Source organism: Hippocampus guttulatus, chromosome 1 (genome assembly GCF_054856545.1).
Source record: "Hippocampus guttulatus isolate MCC_2025c chromosome 1, RoL_Hgut_1.0, whole genome shotgun sequence".
NCBI classification, from domain to species: domain Eukaryota; kingdom Metazoa; phylum Chordata; class Actinopteri; order Syngnathiformes; family Syngnathidae; genus Hippocampus; species Hippocampus guttulatus.
The window spans coordinates 5,749,238-5,773,872 of record NC_141261.1 but is presented as its reverse complement, the minus strand read 5'-3'; the positions used below and the strand labels follow the sequence as shown (position 1 = coordinate 5,773,872).

The 24,635-nt window shown below is 40.7% G+C and overlaps 2 protein-coding genes across 4 annotated transcripts; both read left to right on the top strand.

Annotated features, from left to right (window-relative positions):
• The first annotated feature begins 1,290 nt into the window (after positions 1 to 1,290).
• On the top strand, positions 1,291 to 6,833 carry LOC147210161 (serine/arginine-rich splicing factor 6-like). Of its 2 annotated transcripts, none has more exons than XM_086106081.1 (6): positions 1,291 to 1,487; positions 1,848 to 1,981; positions 4,238 to 4,356; positions 4,428 to 4,630; positions 4,714 to 4,791; positions 5,577 to 6,833. In XM_086106081.1, the coding sequence occupies exons 1-6, from the start codon at positions 1,381 to 1,383 to the stop codon at positions 5,968 to 5,970; spliced, it is 1,035 nt and encodes a 344-aa protein (XP_085962207.1). In that variant the 5' UTR covers positions 1,291 to 1,380; the 3' UTR covers positions 5,971 to 6,833. The 2 variants fall into 2 exon arrangements, with proteins under 2 accessions (XP_085962207.1, XP_085962201.1); XM_086106075.1 differs by having other exon boundaries at positions 1,848 to 2,008.
• A 229-nt stretch (positions 6,834 to 7,062) lies between these two features.
• On the top strand, positions 7,063 to 23,810 carry l3mbtl1 (L3MBTL histone methyl-lysine binding protein 1). 2 transcript variants are annotated; one of them, XM_086106057.1, is made up of 22 exons: positions 7,063 to 7,081; positions 8,389 to 8,508; positions 9,863 to 10,050; positions 10,332 to 10,461; positions 10,840 to 11,002; positions 11,092 to 11,230; positions 13,374 to 13,422; positions 14,117 to 14,205; positions 15,139 to 15,243; positions 15,397 to 15,532; positions 15,675 to 15,766; positions 16,504 to 16,655; positions 16,776 to 16,852; positions 17,193 to 17,278; positions 18,426 to 18,536; positions 18,610 to 18,751; positions 19,031 to 19,133; positions 19,242 to 19,430; positions 19,514 to 19,563; positions 19,935 to 20,092; positions 20,184 to 20,246; positions 21,010 to 23,810. In XM_086106057.1, exons 2-22 carry the CDS (start codon positions 8,421 to 8,423, stop codon positions 21,142 to 21,144), a joined length of 2,445 nt encoding a protein of 814 aa, XP_085962183.1. In that variant the 5' UTR covers positions 7,063 to 7,081; positions 8,389 to 8,420; the 3' UTR covers positions 21,145 to 23,810. The 2 variants fall into 2 exon arrangements, with proteins under 2 accessions (XP_085962183.1, XP_085962190.1); XM_086106064.1 differs by having other exon boundaries at positions 7,064 to 7,081; positions 8,389 to 8,595.
• The last annotated feature ends 825 nt before the right edge of the window (positions 23,811 to 24,635 follow it).

Genomic DNA, 24,635 nt, shown 5'->3' with positions numbered 1-24,635 from the left:
TATGCTTGCAAAGAAGAACGCTTATGCTTGCAATCATTAATTGACTATGCCTGCAATGAAGAACGCTTCTGCTTTTAATAAAGATACATACTTTATTATGTACTCACATTTTATCCATTATATACTCACTTTTATAATCAAGAATGCTTGGTGCACTGTGTGGAGGTTTAGGGACGCAACCACCTTTCCGAGGACGTGGTTGGGACGAGATAAGTGTTAAGACTAAACAGTGAGCAAGGGTGAACAGTGAATGGAGCCATCAACACCAGCTGCGGCGTGATGTTTTTGTGACAATTGCACACATGTACGTAATTTGCACTCACATACACACACATAGTCAAACAAGTTCAGTGTGTGTTCAACAGCCCCTACCCTTTAGGTTGGACACACCTATGTAGTAGCTTTCCCAATAAATGAGGAGGTGAAGGGGGAGATCGTTAGGGTTACGTGCGGAGAACTGAAACCGAACGCTTCTCCTCGTTCCCTCCTGGTACCAGAATCGAGTCTCCTGTCTCCTCCTTTTGTTTATTCCTGAGTGTGAAATTGGATAAACCTGACAGCCTATCTCATGGGTTGATGAATATTTATCCTCAGGGGCTCCATTTGATTTTTAAAAATGACACATGGCCCAGGTCACTCATAGATGAGGTGGGAAAAATTTTAAACTCAAATGCCAATGTAAACTACCGGTAGTTTATTTTGATGATAACATATTTTCATTGTTATGCATCAAAGTGGTGAAGATATCACAATCCGCTGCTCAAAGAAAAAATAAATATACAGGCCATACTATAATATGCAAATTACTCATTAGCAAAAAGATTTGAAAGGCCAGATTGGATTTTGCAAATACTGGAAGTACAAAGGTGAGCCTCAAAGGCTTTCGACCAAACTATATGCCCTCTCTATCCCAGCAGGATGCTCCTTCAAAATTCGCATTAATCTATTATTGATCGGCGACATACTGGCACCTTTTTTTCGACCGGAGGACGGTGGTGTGTGGCGGGGGCGCGTGGATGCTCGGGGCTGCCGCCCCGTTGGCCCCGCCCTCTGCACACCCCTGTTCCACAATCTTGTATCTTGAAGGAAAACTGCAACTATTCTAAATTCGATTGTGACAATAGTACTCACAAGGACATTTTTTATATTTACAACGCTAATTCTGGATATAAAGAGTTCAATCAAAATTGCGTTTTAATGTGAAGTTTGGATGCCGGAAGTGATTTGCTGCTCGGATTGGATTGGATTGGGTTTGAGAAAAAGAATCTGACGTCATCGACCACATTTTTTTTAATCGCTCGTTTTTTTCCCCACCTTCCTCAACACGGCTAAAGAGCAGCGGTAAAAAGCGTTCGCGAAAAGGGTTTCGACCGATTCAACATGCCTCGCGTTTATATAGGACGACTTGGCTACCATGTTCGCGAAAAGGACATACAGCGGTTTTTCGGCAGCTTTGGCAAACTATTGGAAGTGGATTTGAAAAACGGGTGAGAGTCTTGCTGTGGCCTAGCTTGCTTCAACGTCAACCAAAATGTCCGAAGCGTTTCCTTCTTGTCGGCCACCGAGCGTCTTCTACTCATGCTCGCGTTTGGCAAACAATATTAGCATAATTTGCATACATGGTTAAGTTTAAATGCGTGGTTTGCACTGCCCGTATAGTCTACGACACGGTCAGTCAGTTCTGGTAACTATAAACGGGACGTTTTAGTTCAACGCCGCATGGCCAATATGGCGCGTGGAGTTCGCTACAATGCTAAGGTTAGCCTAACGCGTGGAAGGTCCCAGCAAACGTACTTTTGATTTGGTTATTTTTGAGATACGATGTCGTCACGTATTTCTGTCAACAGATACGGTTTCGTGGAGTTCGAGGACAACCGGGATGCCGACGATGCCGTGTACGAGCTGAACGGCAAGGATCTGTGCGGCGAGAGGGTGATCGTCGAACATGCCCGCGGGCCTCGGCGGGACCGGGATAGCTACGGTGGGGGTCACTGGGGTGATGGGCGCAGTAAGTGCAGTCTGTTACAACAATACCATCTTGACTCCTTCGCCTCGATGGGAGGTGTGGATGTAGACTGCACACAGTATTTCTCGGTTCTCTGGTGCGAGCGAACGTAGACTTCACAGAAGGCCTCGTTTATAACGTTATCCTCGAATGTCCTTTGGATTCATGTGTGGAAGTTTGCTAATCTATTCAAACGAGAATTATAACTTTCACAGTTAGGATGGCGCTTTGGTTTCACGGTCCAACCAATGGTTTCAAATTTTTGTTTGATTGGTACAGTGGAACCCCAAAGCAGGGATGGCACTACTCAGTGAACCCACGCTATAACACAGTTCACCTTTCATGGCTTCGGTGTTTCACGGATTTGCTGATGTGCTGGAGTTTTTTTTAATTTTTTTTTTAATTCGGCGTCGAAAATGCGTTTCGTGACACACGGAGCTATCTCTGATGAAAATTTGTTGACCAGTGTTATAAAATTCTAGGAATTTGCATGTAAGTATACATTTAATACATCTTAGAAAGAGAGAGGTATTTTTCGCAATATGAAACATTTTCCAGGTGTTTTAATAACATGTTCATATTCAGGCTTGATATTTTTTTCACCCAAACAGCTCAAGGAAATATTTACCAAAATATTTCTGCAGTCTATTTCTTGCCATGATTGAGTGCACCAGCGTTTATCACGCTGCAAATATTGCTTGGCCAATGGCGAATACGATTTTGTTTAAATCCGCAGCCAGTGGGCTGAATCTCACAGACGCATTCCTTTTGGCGCTTGGCTGTCTCCTCTTCTTCATCAATTGGTAGCCAGTCTCCACTGCGGTCAGCTTTTTGATTCTTTGGTGGAACCAAGGTCCAGAGCGCCAACTAAAAGCATTTTAACGTGTGTCAGTGGCACGTGAGTACATCGCCAACACAAATTGACCCCCACCCACAATCGCAGAGAAATCACATAGGACATTTGGGATTTTTGAGGTTCCACTGTATTTGCCTGTCCATACAGAACTATTGTTTTAGTTTAGTTTTTGGGTGTTCATCTCTTTTGTTGTCGTATGTGGTGGTCAGCCATACGAGCAGTTGATTTTATTTATACCTATTGTCTTCCTTTGGATCTTAAATGATAGAACTTGTGAGTTGTTGTGCCTCCCTGTCAAGTTGAAGCCACTCTTTGTCACACTTTGTTATACCTGTTTTGTGTCATTATTTGTTTGGGAGGGACAACAATTTGCGAGACGCGCCCAAGAAATGGTGAACCAAGACTTTTTATATGATCGTAGCAGTTATTATGGCCCATGAGAGAAGCTTATTAAAAAGTTTTCTGTGTGGATTTGCTTTCCAGATTTGTGTGCCTCACAATTGGTCACTGAAGTCACACCTGGATAATTTTTCATTGAATCATCTGTAGTAGACTAATATTCTCATGTGATGTGTATTCATTTTTTTAAACATCTATTTTTATATTTAACATTAACAAAGTCCTTGATGTTTCAATTTGAAAGAGTCCAGTTGCGGGCTGAGGCTGAGAGTCCATTGAGGCTAAGATGACTGGCTGTCCTGTTTGGCCTTGGCTTTCACCTTTACAATGTGTGTGTGACCTTTGCCCCCCCCTTGATCCTTGGCTGACCTAACCGGAAGCCATGATGACATCAGCCTTTTGCCAATAGACCAGGGGTGATGGTGAGGATTGCCGTTGGTTTCTATGTTGACAGCAAACACATGCGGAGTGGCTCTAGTACTCAACTTGCAATCGTACAAATGTTGTGAGTAAAGTGTAAAACGAAACATTTGTTACCTAGCCTCAATCTTACCTTTAAATTTTGGCAACGACCAGAACCTCCCATATGGATGCCTCCTGTGTGTCTTTGTTACAGGGTTTGGAGGTATTGAAAGAACATCACTGTCCTTTTTTTGTTGTTTTTGTTTTATGCCACTAAGCCAAAATCCCGTACACCAGAGTAAGAAAGAGGCTTTGCATTGTCGGGGAAGGCTGCAGTGGTGTTCTTTGCAGCAGATCTCAACCACCAAATACACAAAGATCCAAACTTTGTAAAGCTCACGCAGTGGCTCCGAAGCCTTGTGATTAAGTTATGGTGCCAGGGTGACCCTGTTTTCATTACATGCACACTTAAATTATCCTCATATCAGGCAAGGCTCTATCACTACCTTGACCAGTTAATTTTTTGAAGCCACGGTGGTGTTTCTGACTATGTCCACATCATGTTGTTTTTAAAGGCGGCAGTTACGGCAGCCGGAGTCGCACAGGCAGGGACAAGTACGGCCCCCCAGTTCGTACAGAATATCGTCTGATTGTGGAAAACCTGTCAAGCCGTTGCAGTTGGCAGGACCTCAAGGTGCAACTTGAACCATCGCTTTCCAGCTGTTTTTGTCAATGCCGTTGGCCTTACTCTCCAGTCTTTTCCAGGATTTTATGCGTCAGGCAGGTGAAGTCACTTACGCTGATGCCCACAAGGAGCGTGCCAATGAGGGTGTGATTGAGTTCCGCAGCCATTCAGATATGAAGCGTGCTATTGACAAGTTGGATGGGACGGACATCAATGGCAGAAAGATTCGTCTGGTGCCGGACCGGCCTCGCAAGCAAAGGTCCTACTCTGGCAGCCGTTCCAGGTGGGCACTGCTTCTCAGCTACTCTTTTGTTTTTGATGCAAAAATGAATTAATATATTCGAATGTATGTACTACCCATTGCAGATCTCGAAGCCGCCGTCGCTCCCGCAGCAGGAGCCGTAGGAGCAGAAGCTCCAGAAGTCGCTCCAGATCCAAATCTAGGTGAGAAAAGTCATATTTGGCAGTCCCGTGGATCTTTTGATGTTGGAATTTCCAGAAAAACAAGAGCCATAGCAAATAATGGACATGGAAAGTTCCAAAATATAATCTTTAACTGTAAGAAACATTAACTTTAATAAACTACTATGAAAATACTACAACCATAGGTCAAGTACTGCAAAGAACTTTATTTTAAAGGGGAAATAAAGTAAAAAACAAAACAATTTCAATGTTCTATGCCCCCCACACTACTCATCTAAACACGGGATTCTGATTACTATTGGATTTGTATGAACTAAACGGCAAAATCTACCCATTTCTATTCATCTTATTTTGGCACTTGCTGAACCACGGCTAAAGCCTGCGAACGTTACATGACCAGACCCAGAAAACGGGTGAGCCAGAGTCATTTCCTGAGCAACTGTGATGCCATTTTCAGGAAAATGGCCGCCCCCTGAGATGGATAAATACTAGTATATTTTGCTGCATAATTCATATTCCACAAACGAAAAAGTATCATTGCAAACTGCAATAAACTGTCAAGATATGTTGGTTTTGTGCCCTACTGACTCACAAAAGTGTGACATGATGGGGTGTGTAACTTTAGCATTCATAAATGCCCTCCCCCCACCCACCCCTAAAACCAGCAAATTCCAGATTTACAGAATTTATGTGGCTTTAAATTTTAAAACATTTCATGTTTATGTCTTGAAGAAAATGAGTGCAGTTGTAAACATCAGTAAGTATGTGTCACCTCAAAAACCCTTTTGCGTTTTTGTTCCTTACAGGTCCGGTTCGCGCAGCAACAAGAGATCTGCAAGGAAGTCTCGCTCCAAGTCTGGCGAGAGCAAGTCGCGCTCTCGCAACCGCAAGTCCCGTTCGCGATCCAAGTCCAAATCCCCATCGCGATCTCCCGAGCACAAATCTAAGTCCCGCTCAAAGAGTCGTTCCAAGGTGAAGTCTGAGCGGGATTCCCGTTCTCCATCCAAGGAGAAGGCTGATGAGAAGTCCCGCAGTCGCTCGGCCTCCCCTGTAGAGAATGGAAACGATGAGCGCGAGGCCAAATCTGCATCCCGCTCTCCTTCCCCGCGGGAGGACGATCGCCGTTCCCCATCCAGAGAGAGGCGTTCAGCCTCCCGCTCAAGATCTCGTTCACGGTCTAGATCGGCATCTCAGGATTAGTACAGAATTCCCACCGAGTGCCAGTCCTTTGCTGTACATAACAAGCAGTGTTGACATTCTGGTGCCTGTTTCCCAGATTGTCCACATTGCTTTTAAATCACTGTTTTTGTTGTTAGCCGCGGTAAAGATTCACTGCATCATCTGCTGGGCCCCGAGACATCCAGGTGGCTTCCAAATAGATGTGCAAAGTGACTTTCTTTTCATTTTCTGGGTTGTGCTTGTTGTATGCATTAGTCTTCTCCCCAAAACATGTACTCTTTTCATGGAGAATGGGCAGATTTCATTAGAACTGTTGTTGAATGAACTGTTGACAAAGTCGATGTACTTAGTAGTGGTGCTCCAATCAATCCCGATTGACCCATTTCCATAAAAAAAACTATGTGATTGGCATATGTCAATGGGTGCCTTTCATTCACCATCAACAAAAAAAACCCGTCACCCCCCCAGCTTGTACTTTCCAGCTTGCAACCAGCTCGAGACCAGCCTGTGTGTAGTATTGCTTCCCCTCCTTTTAACGTGCAGCCAATGCATGTGATCGGAATTGGTATCATCTAAACTCGGTCAAGCATAATCTGTATCAGAATTGGCAGCATAAAACCCTGATTGTAACACCTCTAGTACAGTACACAGTGCTCTCGTCAGAATGACAGTCCAGTACTTCAGATATTTCAGAAGCTTGCGATGCCCCCACCCCTTCTGTTTAGAACCGAAGAGGAACGTGTATACAGCAGTTTGGAAGGTCGACTTGGACTTAGACTCTCAATTTAGGAAAGAATTGTGTGCATTTTTTCCTTTATACTGGCAACTCAATTCTATTGGTATTTTTTTCTATAAGTGTATGTTTATTAAAGGTCTTAAACTCACACATTGGTCTGTGAAGATTTTAGTTTTCTGTCGGTATGACCCACATCCTGCTAATTATATAGTATAACAAGCACTCCATCACTAATAAAGCTCTATAAGAGATGAAAAGGAAATGAAAACTTCATAAACACTAAAAATCCAATTTCGACCGTCACAAAGCGGGGGGGGGGTTCCGTCAAAGTGTCGACTGCTTCATGCGTCCGCGCATGCGCAGTGAGAGGCCGGGGGCCGCAGGAGAGCAGAGCTGGTAAACCCAAATTTTCACTTCCAAAATTGACCCACAGCCGCGAATTAGCTTAACATTTAGTGATGTCCTGCGCGTATGTGAGGTGCCGTCGTGGTAACGATTGATCTAATACACACGTATTTCTCGTTTGTGTTTTTCTTAAGCGGCGAGACGATTTAGCTTTATTAAGGGCACCATCACCCACCAAGCTTTTAGCATAAATTTAAGAAAATGGCACCGGTTTAATTGTGGTAATTGATTTAATTAGTTGAAAATAGTACAGACCGCGTTGTTTCTGCTGTACACACAAACGTTACTCCGAGGTATACAAAAAATATATTTTTTGATAAATGTCACCGGAATATGTCTCATCCTTCGTTTTTTTAAAGTCGTTTAAGATTGTCGGTACTGTTTTTTAGCCTTCAGCTTTCTACAACCTCCGCCATTTTAACTGAAACGTGTAGACTTGGTAAATTAATGTAATGATGTGTCATTATTATTGTTGGTTTATTTTATTGGAGGTAGTGGCTGTTTTAAAGTCAGAGAGTGTGTGCTCAATGTCCAAAATAAACCTCGTAAATGCTGTAGTGACTGGGTTTACGGGAGCAGGGGGCGAGGGTGTCTTCTCAATTTAGTTTTTTTTTAAAAATGATACAGTGACATTGCTTAAATGTGGACCATTACAATTACAGCACCGCAGCTCTTAATTTAATACTAAAAAATCCCTTAAAACTGTTGTAAATCAGATGCGATTATTGTGCTAATATGAATTGATCATAAATCATCTTGTTAATCTGAAGGCTTTCCAAAACAACCTTAACATCCTGTGTATTTGGGGGGCTTTGTAGATATTGAATTTAACATTAGGTCTAAGAGATCTCCTCCAACTATATAATCAATATTATGAGTCTTTGATCATATTTAAAACAGTGGAACCTCAAAGGATGCTGGTCGACCTGTGATTTGTTCAACGTACAAACACACACACACAGGAAAGCGCTCTTAATTCTCAAGAAATTCGTCAAGCTTTGCTGCGATAGTTTTTTTTTTTTTTTAAGGAAAAATTCTGAGTTGTGGGACTGTTTAGATTCCACTGAATTTGACTGAGTGAATGGCAAAGGTTAAAGCTGCTGTCCATTGAATGTGGGCATTCTGTAAGGTTCCATGTGTAAACTTGCAGACTAGTAAGAGTCCTTTAAAATGCAAGGAAGCATGTTTGGTAGCCTAAACTTCAGACAGAGTGGACGTTTCTTTTTTAATATGCATATAAAACCGCCTCACGCTTTGGAAGGTAATGAAAACAAGTACTCATTGTCATTGTGTTGCAGCACTCCAAAGTAAAGCAGAGAGGGCCATCATTATGAGTGCCAAAGTCAACATGGAATGTCCTCCCAGAGAGCCCGACTGTGCCTCGGTGGCCCCACCGGCCATGCCTACCCCTTCGCCAGGTGAAGCCATTCTCCTCTGCGGGGTGGGTAGTGGGGACAAGAAGCCTCGACCTCAGACGCACACTACCACAGCTCTGCTTCTACCAGGTGAAGCCTGCAATACTGTAATTTTACATCCTAAGTTGGACAGTAATAGCTACAGTAAACGGCACAATTCCAACTCACACGTACAGAAAGTCAAACTTAATGATTGAAGTACTGACTGAATGAAACACACGACTTTACTGCTTGCTCACACTGTATATATTATGATCTGACCCTTTCTAGTGCTTAATGTGTCAATAGCGTGTGTTCCAAAATATTTGCACATGTACAAGCAAACCTCCACCTCTTGCATGTGCAGGGAGGGGAAAAAAATCTCGGGGACTGGGAAACTTAGTTGGAATTAACGGATCCTGTAGAAATTAATCAGGTCATCACACTTCCAGTTGAGAGCGACGAGTCGTTTCCCCCGTACACAACATGACAAAGGACAACCGGCCAGACTTCAAATCACCCCCGATTCAAAAGTGGTCAAGCCGACTCGCAATTCAGCTAAACAGGCACAAAGCACACATACTTAACTAAAGAATTTTGACTTCAATGTTGCATTTATAATAGTTCGGTGTCACCCATCAACTGAAATTACACAACCAAATATATATATCTTTTGATCTAACAGTATTAAAGTAGATAATACCAGCCACACACTGATTTTGTCCAATCATGACTTGGCAGTTCGACTGGGCAAAGATCTGCCATTTTCTTTCCTTGTAAGTGATGGATTGGACTACATGGAAACATATAGCCAAATGCAAAGCAGAGCTGCAGTGTTGTTGTACGTCATATCAGAATTATCTTCTAATAACCAGCCCATACTGTTTTTTTAGTGGAGTTGGTGAAACCAAACCTACAAACTTATCGGTGTCATTTTGATATATAAAAATACAGCCAAGTTGTGCAGTGTAAAGTCATGTGTTCACAGGTTAAATAAAACACTTTGAGCGCTTGAAGCCAATGAAAACATCTCCTGAAGTAGCCACTTGTTGCTAAGCAGAATTTATAACAAAATGCAATACAAAAAATGTTATGTGCCAGTTGCTCACATGACTGTTTCCTTAGCAACATGGGATCAAGGGCTGCTATGCACCACACTGCAAAGAAATGAACAAAGAAAGTCAGAATGAGCAGGACAGAAAAGATCAGAAATTTCCTCCAAAAACAATTTTAATAATCATTTTCAGACAAATATAATTCAGTAGTTAATTCAAATTGAATCACAGCATTTTTTTTTCATTTACCACAGCACCATCTTCTGGAGCTGGTGGGCTTACTTTCCCCAAGTGCAAAACGGTCACTGTGTACTCTTTTACAGCTCCAGCTCCGAGCCACCAAAAAGTGGAGCTGACGCCGACTATCGCAGTGACGGATCCAAGTAAAGCAGGCAGGTCCACTGAGGCAGTCAAGCCCACTTTGACTGCGCAGGTGGCGGGGGCTTGTAGCATCGTCCACGTCCTCGAGTGGAAGGAAGGGATGGCCATCCTGCCCGGCAGTAACCTCAAGGTAGACTGAGAGAACTCATGTTCTTCATGAGTGACATTTAATTTGATACTGTAATTTAGTTTAAGTAAGTTGACATCATTAAAATGCTGGCAAACAATAATTTCCAATAAATAATTAGAACGGGTGTATTAAAGCAGGCAAGAGCCTGGCATCGCATTAGTAAACATGGGTATTAACTACATAACCAATAAATATATAATTAGATAAAAGAAAAAACAAACAAACTGGATAATTATAGAATCTGTGTGCATGTGTGTGCATCTGTTTCTGTGGTTGGTTAGTTCTGTGTCAAAGATGTAGGAGCACTAAGTACATTGATCACACCAGGCACCCCCAGCAGTACCAATGAACCAGCAGCAGGGACTTCTGATAGATTGATCAATGCAGAAGGCTCCCCACTGGATAAGCTAGGTAAGCCATTTCTGACACTGCAATTTTGCCCTTTGCGCTTCTGGGATAACTAGAAAATAATATACTGTACTTCATTCATTAGTTAGTTTTAAAATACGACGATTTAAATATGTTTTTGACCAGACATTAGTAGCAAGGTAGAGCAATAGAATTGCTGGGATTCCAATTTTCACTTATCCGCGACCCTTGTGATTCTAAGCGGATCAGAAAATGGATGGATGGATGATATAAACAGAGATGGGGACTTTACCCAATTTTTTCCGGTCCGTCCTATGACCTCCGACCGTGACCTGGGGATCCTTTCGTCATCGTCCTTCCGGCTCAAAATTCCAAACTATAACTATATCACAGGTCTTGTTCATTTGTGTTATTATTCAGATGTGTCGGCTCCTGTGGTCCCAGTGAGCGGTGCAGGTGTGGAGCCAGAGAGGTTACTTCATGTCAAACCGGAGGTCCAGATGGGACTCGTCCAGCAGAACCATGATCCCAGAACTCAGCGGATTTACACAGAGGAACTACGCAGAGAGCCCATGGTAGATAAGTACGTTGATGCACCTCCTACTCACTCACTGACTCACTCACTCACTTTTGAGAGGCACATGCAGTTAGATGCCTTCCGTGGTCCTTCAGGAGGAGTGTTGGTGTGGAAAAGGTCCCAGCTGGTGCGAGGGTCTCGTCTTTAAATCTTGATCAGCTGAAACCCATGAGGAAGAGGAAGAGAAAGGAATATCTGGGCCCCTCTGATGAAGACTCTGACATGGAGGGCATGGTGGGAGTTGTTTTTAAAAAAAATTATATATATACAGTATATATTTTTTTACTGTCACTCGTATGTAACATATTGGAAATATATATTGAACTTTTTATATTGTTGTATCGGGGCTTCATGAATATGGCACCGCCTGTGAAATGCTTTTGTCAAATACTCCAAGGATCAAGAATTACAGCATGCGTTTACCCTCTTTTTCTGGCCTTGCTGAAATTAGCTTGTTTCGATGGGCCTGTTCTTGAAAATACTGACCAGTAAGCCAGTACTCGGTCCCCCAAGACCATGCAACAGCATCAGGAAGCACCATATCCCTAAATGTAATCCAACAATAATAATCCATTTTATTTTGACGCCTTTCAAGGCTAGGCAAGGCATTTTTATTTATGTAGCACATTTGCTACACAACTCGATGTGCTTCACACAACCAAAAGCACAGCACCAAAAAGAATTTACAAAGAAAAACTGGAAATATTTGTAAAACAAAGAGAACAAAAGTAGCTTATTAAAATGACAAAAAAAAACATACTTTGACATTTGAGACACTCAGTCACGCCTTATAATAACGAGAAAACCTACAATAGATTAAAGTTCAAGTGTGACGTAAACTTGGCCAACAATATTTTGAGTAACACTTGGAACGAAAACTATTTCAAGCATACTTGCTTGTTACAAGCGCTTCAAAGACTTCTGTTTTGTCAACTGTTTAGCTCATGACAAAGAACTTGCAAAAAAGGCACGTGTGATGTTTATGAAAACATTCGATTCAAACTACAAGACGTGTACATGGATGGAATCCTGTACGAAAGCATTCAAACTATGAGTGCATGAATGGAATCCTCTGTAATGGTTTGCAACTAACAATACTGCCGATGTAATGTGTGGAGTGGCCTCCAATGCAACCGAACTACCTTAGCAATGACAATGAAGGACATCAACGCACTTTGACACGTGCTTTCGGTGCTAGCGCAAATACATGGACCAAGTAGGTAATCCCATCATGCACAATTTACAGGACGGCACAGCATTTAATTATAAAGAATAACGCTAAAATAATAATCGCACCCTATATAGCCGACCATTCTTCCAATCCCGATGGGTCTCGTCTCCACTGCATGTCCAGCCTTTTGGGCACCTTTTCCATATCCTGAGCATCTGGCTCATAAATATTTAATCCAACATTCATCTTGCGAACAACCTCGTCTTACTTCAACTCTGGATCCGCTCAGATAAGTTTTAAATGTCACTTTCCGAATCGATTTCTGACTGAATTTGTACACTTTACATAGTGAGCCCTGCTATTGTTATCTTTGAAGTGACGCCACACTTGCGGGTTTGACGCTTGTCTGAATCTCACTTCGGGAAAACGATTACTTTACTTTTACGAATTAGAAGTGATATTTTCAGGCTTTATTTAATGTATTTTATTGAACTACTTTTCTCGTGACGTAAAAATATTTAATTTGGCATTTTCTAAAATTACTTAATGCTCGACCTTTAAAGAACATGCTATTAAAAATGCATTCAAAAAATTTAAAGTGTAAAATATATTTCTTAATATAATGTAATTAACATAGCCATTTGGATGAATCAGAAGCTGAAGAAATACCCACGCTCGTTATATTGTCCATACTACTTCATGGAGCAGTCTAATTGGTAAAACCTTTAAGATAAGATAAGATAACCTTTATTTGTCCAAAATTGGGGAAATTTGCAGTCTACAGCAGCAAAATTGGGAGGCGGGGGGTAGAGAAGAAAAAAACAAAAACAAAGTGTTGCATGCACAAAATAAATAAATGTTTCAGAAACTGTACACAGTATAAATATAAGTTGCATATATGCATCTTATGCATACATAAAGTGGCTGTGCTATTTCCAATGGTTACAGGTTTTCACGCATGTTTATTCAGCAGCCTGACAGCAGTCGGTAGGAACGAGCGGCGGTATCTATATATATATATCTACAGTATATAAGGAGAACTAAAAGGAAGTTTACATGAGGAATAACGGACGGATTGCTGACTTTAGTCTGGATATTCAACCGTAACTTGCTGTTTTTAAACTTGAAGTGTGTAGACATTTTTCATTTGCCGTGTTTACAAATTGATTTCTAATATTGATTATTGACTGATAATCGTTTTTTTAGGAGGACAAAATGGAAGATCTGAAAGCAGATGGCAGATTCATCAGAGGAGGTGGGATTGCTAACCATTTTATGCATTTTGTCTGCAGTTTCTTAATCCCATTGCTTCCACCGGAGAGGTTATGTCAATTTGTGTTCAACTGCCCATCAGTCGGGCAGCATATTGATGTAGTGGTTTGCGCCTCTGCCTCACAGTTAAGAACCTCTGGGTTTGAATCTCAGCTCAGGCCCTGTGTGGATATACAGCTGACAAATGTGGCTTCATTAGAATTAAATGTCCATAAAATGATTAAAACTGAATATGTGCAATCCCACTTAACCTGCTCAGAATGTTACAAATTAGGATTAGTGTCATCAGTATAATAATTCTTAATAGCGGAGAACTTGTAGTCGGATCAGTGAGGTGAGTGGGGGTCATCAACTTCTGAGGCTGACTGTACGCGGAGTGCTCAGCAGAGAGGAGAGGACCATATTTAGACATCTGCGTAGATCTGACATCGTCCTGTGCTAAAAGTAGAAAAACTGCTTCAACGCTACCAGTGAAGTGACAAAGCTTACTGCTAGATACTGTAAAGTGCATTTTTTTGACAAGCGTGCCACAATTAGCCCAAACATCTGATGTTATGTAGACCTTACCTAACAAAAATTTGCACATGATCGGTCCTTTAACAACATAATATAGTTTAGCGTGAGTTCTCGTGGTCCCTGCAAAGAACATTACATAATTTGGCCACTTTGGTTTGAAGGTGGAGACATGAAGACGGAACACTGGACGTGGGCTCAGTATCTACAAGAAACCAAAACTATCGCTGCACCTGACAAGCTTTTCCAAGAGGTACCTTTTCACATTGTTGATATTCACATTTGTCCTTAAAACTCTTTTCTTTTTCTTAAAAAAAAAAAAAAAAAACTTATTCAGTTGAATGCTCATGGTTGGATGACATCTGTCCTCGTCATTGCAATCGTGAAACACATTCAGGGATTCATCATAATTGCTCATTGATACATGTTATGGTAGCACATCATTTAGAATTTTACTTTCTATTAGCCTAAGCCACAGGCGTCAAACTCAAGGCCCGGGGATCAGATCCGGCCCAGAACGTCATTTTACGTGGCCTGAGAAGGCAAATCATGTACGTTGACTTCATGTTTCTTGCAAGTTGTCTTCACTTTTAACCATACTGAGATATGAGATATTGCAAGCATTTCTTATTACCAATCTCTCCCAGGCCAACGGGAGACTGCTCCATTTCTCCATTTACTTACTTGAAACAATGCCATCCTGTGCTCGACTGGGCCATCGAGTCGCGTGACTGAATCCTCCCCGCTGAAACCCCTGAATGAGGACTTTGATCACTTCCTCCTACTTTGCAGCCAATCATTGGACCCATTGGTGTTTTGTTTTAAGATGGAAGTAGCGGTAATACTCGATTATGTAATATTGATGACGATCTATAATTGCCCATTCCTTGTATTTAATTAGCACTGCTTCCTTCCAGCAATAATTTGAACGGCTCTCAATGGGTGACTTTCGTGTCTTTCCGAGTGGAGTTGCTTATTCTCCCTATGCCAATGTGGGTTTTCCAGTTTCCTGTGGTGCATTTCCAGTCAGCTTTTGAGTCATTCTAATGACACGATATCTGGATTTGGGTCCTTAGGCGCTACCCTGTTGCTGCTCACTGATCTTCAGAGATGGGTTAAATGCATACATAACCATTGAAGTATCTCTGTATAATTAATCTGTGTGAAACATTTTCTCTTTGTCCAGACTCAGAGGGCGCCCGCGGTCAAGAACGGCTTCAAACAGGGCATGAAGCTGGAGGGCATCGACCCACAGCACCCATCCATGTACTTTGTTCTTACTGTGGCCGAGGTAAGACATGCACTCTGAATTTTTACCACACCTATCTTCATGGCCAACATTGTCATGTCAGGCTCAATTGACTTCATTTTTGAAACCCTTTGCGAACCGCTGCTCTGTAGCACTTAGTGGCAATGGAGCTTTTTGACTCATGTTATTATTCAGGTGTGTGGCTACCGTCTGCGCCTCCATTTTGACGGTTACTCTGACTGCCACGACTTCTGGGTGAATGCCAACTCACCTGATGTGCACCCTGCAGGCTGGTGCGAGAGCACACGACACAAATTGCACACTCCTAAAGGTCAGGGGTGATGATGGTCTTACCACAATCAAAGAGACAAATAGAATGTCAATTATTGGAACAGCCTGCTTTTGGGCTTTTATTTGGATAGCACTCCCTCAATATTATTCCATTGATGTCTATGTCATCACCACTCCCACAGGTTGTAAAGAAGAAGAGTTTACATGGACTAACTATCTAAGAATGACTAAAGCACACGTGGCCCCCAAAGAGCTGTTTGCCAGTCCTGGAAGGGTAATTCCTACTAATTCATCAGATGATTAATATTCATATTCATAATATGATAATATGGATGAGGTTATTGATTCACATTATACGAACAAAACTCTCTGGATGCACCTTTTATTCATTGAATTAATCAGTCATTTATGGGCTAGATGAGAAAGCTTCCCTGAAGTGTAATTATTCATCAACCTCCAGAAGTAAGGGAACACGCTAAAATTAATATTCCACTTACTGACAATGGAGGCTGCAATTAAAGAACCCATTACGTTATTATTTGAACTTTGAAAATAATTTGTGCATTTCAAAAGAAAAATATCATATACTAATAAAAAAATACAAATGTTTAAATGATCCTGTTCCATATTACAGGTATCAAATCTTCCAAATGAATTATTTTTTTCTGTCTCAACATGACGTAGCAATTAGGGATGTTCCGATCCGATCATGTGATAGTGATATATTTATATAAAACATACAAATTGATGTGCATACATGTCTCTATGTATATTTCTCTCTATGTATGTTACTTATAGACAAATCTGACGACGCTCTTTTTTTTTCGGATCGTCACTCAGTATCGCAGATACTTAAAACCAAAGACTCGGATTGGAGTGGTAAAGAAGCGTGATCGGGACATCCCTTGTAGCAGTTTGTCCACAGCAGTTTAATAATTGGAAAACACATTTAGAAGTTGTTTTGTTTCTTCTGCTTACTGGTTATACTCTTTCATGCCTGCCCTTTCATAGATTGACACCAAGTGTGACTTTGAGATTGGGATGAAACTTGAGGCCGTCGATCGCATGAACCCATCCCTCATCTGCGTAGCAACCATCACCGACATGGTGGACGACCGCTTCCTGGTGCACTTTGACAATTGGGACGACACGTACGACTACTGGTGAGCCTCAAAAATCCAGATTGTGTGCCAACGTAACGATATTCTGTGTGCTTCCCCAAAGTTTGCCTTTAGGTGTGAGTTTTGTCCTACTGGTTGTTAAATATGTTGTTATATCTGCAGGTGTGATGCCACCAGTCCATACATCCATCCTATTGGTTGGTGCCAGGAGAGAAATCTGCCCTTAACACCACCCCAAGGTGAGAACATCATTATTTCACTTCTTACGTTTTTGTTTTTGTTTTTTTTTGGTTTACCTGTAAATATTGAATTCCTGTTACATCGGTCATGCCTTCCCTCAATGCATCTTTTCTGTGTTGTTGTTTTCTGAGCTCTTAACATGGCATGCGGCGTATGGAAGATACCATTTGCAGGCATCAACATACACTTTACTATTTAAAATAGCACATTAACACTACACTAGTCCTGGTTGGCTGTGCACTTAAAGTAGGCACAGACACACACACAGAGCATTGAAGAGTTGTTTGTTTTTTAATGTGATATCATTGGGATTGGGAATGTGTATTTGTTTTGCTCCAGATTATCCTGACCAGGGAGCATTTTCCTGGTCCCACTACCTGCATGAGACTTGTTCTAAGGCAGTTGCAGCTGACTCATTTAAAACGGTGAGAATGTGACTCCCTCAAAACTCTCGTTCAAGATTGATGGAAGGAAATTTCTTTTGCCTGCCCCTCTTGTTTTATTTATTTATTTATTTTTGTCTTGTTCGATTAATATTGTCCTATGAATGACTGGCAACCACTCCAGACTATACCCTGCCTGTCACATAAAATTACCAGGAACCATTAAAAAAACAAGTGCTCAAGAAAATGGAAGGACGGATGGATTTATTATTATTATTATTATTATTATTATATGTAACAGATTGAAGCACAGGTACTAGTTTGTTGTAATAACAGTGTAGTTAGTAATTTTGAAACAAAAACAACTTTTCATGACCTTAAAAATCATTTTGCACTTTTTTCCAGAGAATGTCAAACATGGCTAGTTGTACAGTAGCCTCCCAGAAAAGTCATTGACCCCTGTCTTTATCTTCCTCCTACTGCGCACTAAACCCACCAAAGCCCTTCTTCGTGTTAGATAGCAACAGCCTGAAAACTTCATACACTTCTCTTCGCGGTCACCGTCAGTGTCACTGACAACAAGAGACAAATTTGACCATGAGCCAAAACTGTCCTATTCATCATGTAGCAGTGCACCCTTTCATAAACGATTGGTAAGAGTGGAAATTTTTACACTGCCCCATCCTTTCGGCATGCACCGGCAAATCTTACAAATATTATGTGTTTCTCTTGAGCTTCACTCTTGGTATGCAGCCAGTTTTGGTCCACAATTTCGTCATTCAAGCCTCCTACTGAACTATGCAAATGACTGATATGAATATTCATTATGAGGGTTGACTCAGACATTTTCATTTTTGCACTGTGACAAACAATGACAATAATCTATTGGTGGCATCAAGTTCGTCAGTAAAAATATGTAAGTAAACTGCATTACATTTAAAGCTGCAGGGTTCAAAGCGTGGGGAAAAAAGTCTTGTCTTACAGTACAGAAAGTATGGTATGTACTGTACTTTTTTTTGTTGTTGTTGAACTGTGACTGCTGTGGGTTTCTTTCATTAACAGAGAGATTCTAACAATTTTGTCCATGTGTATACAGCTACTGTATTGAGCTAGCAGAAAAGTCAGATGCCTTGGAGTTTTTTCATGTCCTAGTGTAATCAGATACAACAATCTTCCTGTAAACATGAAGCGCCCAGCCCATCGCTTCCAGCCTCAGATGAAACTGGAGGCGGTCGACAAAAGGAGTCCTGGTCTCATCAGAGTGGCAACGGTGGAGGAAGTCGAGACTCACCGCATCAAGGTATTTTGTTTGTGTGTGTGCGTGCGTGTATGAGCTTTGTTACAGTAGCCGCATTTTTTTGTTTTTCCATCAGATCCACTATGATGGATGGAGTCACATCTATGACGAGTGGATGGACTCGGATCACCCTGACATCCATCCAGCAGGGTGGTGTGAAGCCACCGGTCACCCGCTCAAACCCCCACCACAGGACGCCAAACCACAGCAGACACATGGTAAAATGTAAATGTTGGAAGAAGTGAATTAAGTGACTACACCATCGTGCTGGTTGATACATCTCAGCATATCAAGGCAATCAATCCCCAGATGCCATTCAAATATGCCCTCTGGTGGTTGTGAGTAGAATAGTTGTGACATTTGAGCAATCTGATGTTACAGAAAAAAAATCATAACAGCATACACTTGTGTCATGATGTTTAAAAGACAAGACCAAAAATGTTTAAAAAATCGTCAGGGTTGTTGTGTATGTCTGTTTATCATATCTATTCACTTAGGTGTGAGGGAGCCTCCCACTCTGCCCCAGTCAACTTACACTCCTTCTGTTCCCTGCAAGCCCATCAGCCACACAAGAACCAACAAGTACAACTTTCACAACAGGTGAACTCATTCTCTGGATTCATTTTAAAGATGCTGGTTTTCATAATGCGCAGGTTCTTATGTCAAAAGCAACAAATTTCACTAAACGGACACTATCCTTTGAAACAGGAAGTGTCCAACCCCGGGTTGTGACGGCTCAGGTCACGTGACTGGTCGCTTCACGGCACATCACTGTGTTTCGGGATGCCCATTAGCTGAGCGCAACCAAGGTAGACTCAAGGTGGAGCTGTCAGACTCTGAGAGCAAGAGGAGTCTCTTTTTTGGCCAGAGAACCAAGAAGACACATTATCGTGGCAGGTAAAGGTGTGTGGGTGTGTGTGTGAGTTTGCATGAACTTTTACTTTTATTTTTATTTTATTTTTCTTGACCTTTTTTCCCAGGATTGGACGTCCACCCAAATATAGGAAGAACCAGCAGAGAGACTATCAGAGTAAGTTTAAAGTTTATAATTCTTATATAGTAGTTTGTATTAACAAAAGTCTTGCGTCTGGATAATTTTTCATACTTCATTCCATAATAAATTTGTTCATTGTATTTAATTGTACTTCTTTGGTGTTATTTTGTTTCCTACATTTTCTACTCTGCTGCATTTTAATTTTATTGCTTGTATTCCTTAAATTTAGTTGTTTCAGTCAAGTAACAAGTATAAATTAAACAGACAATAAGATAAAGATTTGGAGTAAAATGCTACAATATATCACAGGGTATTGCGGAATGTTATGAATTGGGTACGGCACTTGATATACTGTATATGGAGCATATAATCAAAGTACATAATCTGGTTTGTGTTTTGATCATCAGACATTACATCTGAGTGTGTCTATCCGTCGTTGTTTGTGTCGGCTCTGAGCGGTCAGTCAGACCGTACTCTGTCTCTGTGCTGGGAACAACACTGTAAATTGCTACCTGGCGTACTGGGCATTCCCGCTAGTCAGGTGGCGGCTTGGAGTGTGGAGGAGGTGAGTTAATGATTTTTAATTTCTTGTCTTGAATACTACTTTGACTATTTCGAGTAACTAATGTGATCTTTTTTTGTGTCATCTACTCCAGGTCTTCAACTTTGTGCATAATCTAATTGGCTGCGAGGACCAGGCCCGTCTCTTTAAAGACGAGGTATGATGCCCACATCTGTCTGCCTGAACAACAGTACAGTGGAACCTCTAAATCAGAATGTCCCATAGGTCACACTGCAGTTTCCGACTTAAGCTTCTGACCCTGGACCCTATTTTCATTCCCAGCAGAAGTCTAGCACAAGGCACATTCTAACTGTGTGCATGGGTGGCGTTTTATTTCTTTTTATACTTTGCTTGACTTTGCACAGGATGAATTTGGCATACTGGGGCATTTGGGCCATTCTGTGTTAATAAAGTAATAAGTACCGTAGTTATAATGTGACATTAACTGAACATTACACCACTAATAAGCACAAAAACAAATCTGCACTCATTCTAGCACCGGGGTAGGGAACTCTGGTTCCTCGATATCCATATCCTGCCTATTTTAGATCTCTCTCTACTCCAAAACACCTGATTCAATTGGCCATGATCGTTTCAGGCTTCCACACAGCTTGCTGATGAACTGATTATTATTATAGTTCCCTCCCTACCCCTGATCTGGCAACTCTACAAAACCTCTCAGACACAACATGCCTTGAGGTAGGAGGAGAAAAAAAAGAGAGGCTGCAGGAGTGAGGCAGCTAATCGGCCTATCTTTTATTGCACTGACTTGCCTTTCAATTGGAGTTCACTGACATTCCTGCTCCCAGGCATAATTGAAAAACCTCTCTTGCTTATTGGTAGGTAGACTTCATATCCGAAGTTGTGTTGACTGCTTGTTTGTGTGCGCCATTCCCTACTTCAACTCCATCGCACGGCAGATGATTGACGGCGAGGCCTTTCTACTACTGACTCAGGCTGACATCGTGAAGATCATGAGCATCAAACTCGGCCCCGCCCTCAAGATTTCCAATGCCATCCTCATGTTCAAGAGCACGGATGAAGCTCTCAAATGACTCCGTTAGGGTGGGATCCTCGGTGCAATCAGTCATCACGTGCCAAATTCATTGTGCAAGGCAAAAACTCCTTGTCTGAGCCCTTTTTGTGTTTCGTGTCCTGTGCCCGTCAGATGGTGTGGGGTGGTGTACACGTTGAAGTAAAGGACAATTTAGGAAGGATCTGACAGACACAAAATGGATACCAGGGTGAGTTAGGGAACATCATAACATTTTAGTTGAAGGAATAGTTGCATCATTCTACTGGTACTTGCGCAAAAATTGAGTTCTTTTTGCAATCGGTAACATAATATCAGTGACAAAATGCTGTAACAAATTGTAATTGAAAATGAAAAACATACATATGTATTCCAGCAGCAGGATCAGAAATATTTCAGTTAGGTGGTTGAGTCCATAACCCATACTGGAATAGCAACAGTGCTTAGCACACACCAACAGAGAAGCTGTTAAACATATCAACCACACTCATGAATTCATGAAATGCACCCACACCAACCTTGCCCAACACACTCGAAATGCAAGCAGGAACAAAACAAAGTAAATAACAACATTTGTGTGGAGTGTATTGTAAAAAATAATAACACCAATTTTAAGGACAATTGCATATCATTGAGTGATTTGGCTAACCAAACATTGTCATGAAATTCTCATGAGCAAAAAATACAGGATAGAAAAAGAAAACAAAACTCATGGGTAAAGTTCTGCAATATGAAGTCTATACATTTCCCCAAATAGTACATTTGTTTATAATTTAAAATACATGAGAAGAGGACCTTAAAAAACCCAAATGCATATTAAATCACTCTAGCACTATTGCGTGAAAAAGATGGAATTTGATTCTTTTCCAAACATCGCTCAGCCCTTATTTTAATCAACTATACATTTACAACATCATATAGGATGTTTTCTCAAATTAAAAAAAAAAACCAAACATATTTATTCATTTTATTTCTTAAATTCTTCCTTTAAGTGTAAATTCAACATGCACTCTTCACATCTTTCTGTCTTTTCCAGTTGAATGATTCCCATTCCTAACTAAAAAAAATCTGTGCACCTGAAACTTTGGGCAGGTTGTCAATGTTATTGAATAGAAAATCATTTTGGGTGTTTTTATTGCTGCTGTGAATTGGGAATTTGTCCATTGCGAGACTAATAAAGGTTTTCTTATCTTAATTGAAACGTGACATCCGCTGATCAGCAGCATAAAACTGCAGAGAACTTGAATTTCTAAAACGCACAACCATTATTTAAGTCGGGGATTCCCTCGTTCACAAAAGCACAATCAGTGTTCTTAGCGTTTTGGTTGACATAGTTACCAACTTTTTCATTGCTGTAGCAACTGCAGTGATCCCTCGCTATTCCGCGGTTCGTTTATCGCGGCTTCAGTGCATCGCAGATTTTTTCAAACATATTCATAAAAGAAAAAAAAAAGTTTTTTCCATATACATGGAATACAGTACTGTGTACAGTATATGTTGCTCTATGTGACTCGCTGTTGTTTTGCAGCTTCTCGCGGACCGTTTGCGGACTTTTTGCGGACTTTAGAATTTTTTTTAATCTGTATATGTTTATTGGTCGCTGCTTCACGGATTTTCGTTTCTCGCGGGTGGTTTTGGTCCCCATTAACCGCGATAAACGAGGGATTACTGTAGTTAAAAAAAAAAAAGTGACTTGTGAGTTTAATTTTTGTCAGTGTTCCCTGTAGCCCATTTGAGAGGCACTGACTTACCCGTACGTGCTGATCACATTTCTGCTGATTATCAGTGTAAAGGAGTTACTAGGAAAAGTAATATTGAAGAAATCTACATTCAAAACAACGGTGACATGGCAGCTTGAGTAAATACCATTTCTTAAAATTGAATTCTGAGAAAAGCAACATGACAACGTTGAAATGCTGTGTAAAAATGAGGAGTGTTGACAGTGAGTAAAAGACATAATGCAGTAAACTAGGCCGGCCATTGAAGCTCTTTGAAGCTTCTTTTCTGTGCAATAATAATAATGATAACAATAAAAAGCTATTTCTGTATTATAATCGGAAAAAAAACAAGAATCACTCACTGAGCTCTAACTGAAAGTTTGTGACTGATGTATTTTTCAGGTTTTCTGTAGTATTTGCCTTCTTTTTTTGTGTTTTGTGACTGAAATGTGTCTGACTCTGAGTTATCATTTTTGAAAAAAAAAATTATAGAACTTTTATGACATTAATTTTATGCAACAAAATGTATTTGTGGATGCATCAGCATTGGAGCACAACTGTGAACCCCAAATGGGATTAGAGTGTTAAAATCACTATAAACAAGTTTACCTTAATAATGTGTTCTTTGACAGGATTACACTTGTGTCATTGTCATCATTGGATTTTGTGCATTATTTCACTGGAATGTTTTAAGGGCTCTTGGCTTTGTGTGTCTCTAGTGTGTGTGTGCGCGCGCATGTGTGTGTGTGTGTGTGTGTGTGTGTGTGTGTGTGTGTGTGTGTGTGTGTGTGCTAAGATGGTGTTGAACCACAAATGTCATTCAAATAAATGTTCAAAGTTGACTATCCCCCCCACCTTTTTTTTTTTTTTTTGGAGGGGGGAAGGCTCACAATTATGCATGCATGCCCACATAATGAGTGAAATGTATGCTGTGTCCTTCACTATTGACTATAAACGTACTTTGCTTCGAGCATATCCCCTATTGACCGTATTGTCATCAACACACGGATGTGTTGGTGCTTCTTGTCTCGCTACATTAGCTTTAGCTGCCATATGTAAGCGTGCAGTATGTAGAAGCGAAGCTCTCTGATTGAACATTTTCTCTTGATTGTGTGAATTATAGGGCAAATTTTCTCATATGAAGTCATTTGAATGTATTTTATCTGTTTGGATTTTTTAAAACAAAAATAGTAGCCGATAATGATATTCCATAATTCTTCTCACTTCTTTTTGTGAAGGAGAAGTGAACCACACAAGTCCAAAGCATTTGTCACACTCAATGCCGTTTGTTTGTATGAGAGCAGGGAAAAGACATCCACAGTTCTTGTGAATGTGAGTGACACCAGTTTTTAACAATTTAACTTTTAAAAAAAAAAGAGGGAGTGATATAACACAGCGTCGTAAAAGAAAAATAGATCTTATTTGGTAACACAATTATTAGTGAAAACAAAACAAGCAAAATAACTACCACTGAAAGTCAAAAATTGCTTAAAAAACAATAACTGAATTTACATTTTGTTTATAAAACGAATCAAACTAGCAGGAACGCTAATTGTTGTGAAAATGTCCTTCATTTTCATCTTTGTCAAGACCTTAATGGTTTTTATTACAAATGAATTTATTTCAGTATTACTGTACAGTCATCCAGAAGAAAGAAAAGTCGTTTGGGAATTTTAGTTTACTTTATTGCACAATGCCTAGTGAGCTATAGTTTTTTTAATCTTGCACTCCACAAATATTGCCATAATTATATATTTTAAAAAAATACTAAAACTCAGCATTTTCAGAAAATATA

Coding starts and splice junctions, on each gene's coding strand:
- l3mbtl1 (XM_086106064.1), top strand. CDS start 8,421: ATGAGTGCCAAAGTCAACATGGAATGTCCTCCCAGAGAGCCCGACTGT. Junction 15,244..15,396: donor TTGTTCTTACTGTGGCCGAG/GTAAGACATGCA, acceptor GTTATTATTCAG/GTGTGTGGCTACCGTCTGCG. Junction 15,767..16,503: donor TGTTTGCCAGTCCTGGAAGG/GTAATTCCTACT, acceptor GCCCTTTCATAG/ATTGACACCAAGTGTGACTT.
- LOC147210161 (XM_086106075.1), top strand. CDS start 1,381: ATGCCTCGCGTTTATATAGGACGACTTGGCTACCATGTTCGCGAAAAG. Junction 1,488..1,847: donor GAAGTGGATTTGAAAAACGG/GTGAGAGTCTTG, acceptor TTCTGTCAACAG/ATACGGTTTCGTGGAGTTCG. Junction 4,792..5,576: donor CGCTCCAGATCCAAATCTAG/GTGAGAAAAGTC, acceptor TGTTCCTTACAG/GTCCGGTTCGCGCAGCAACA.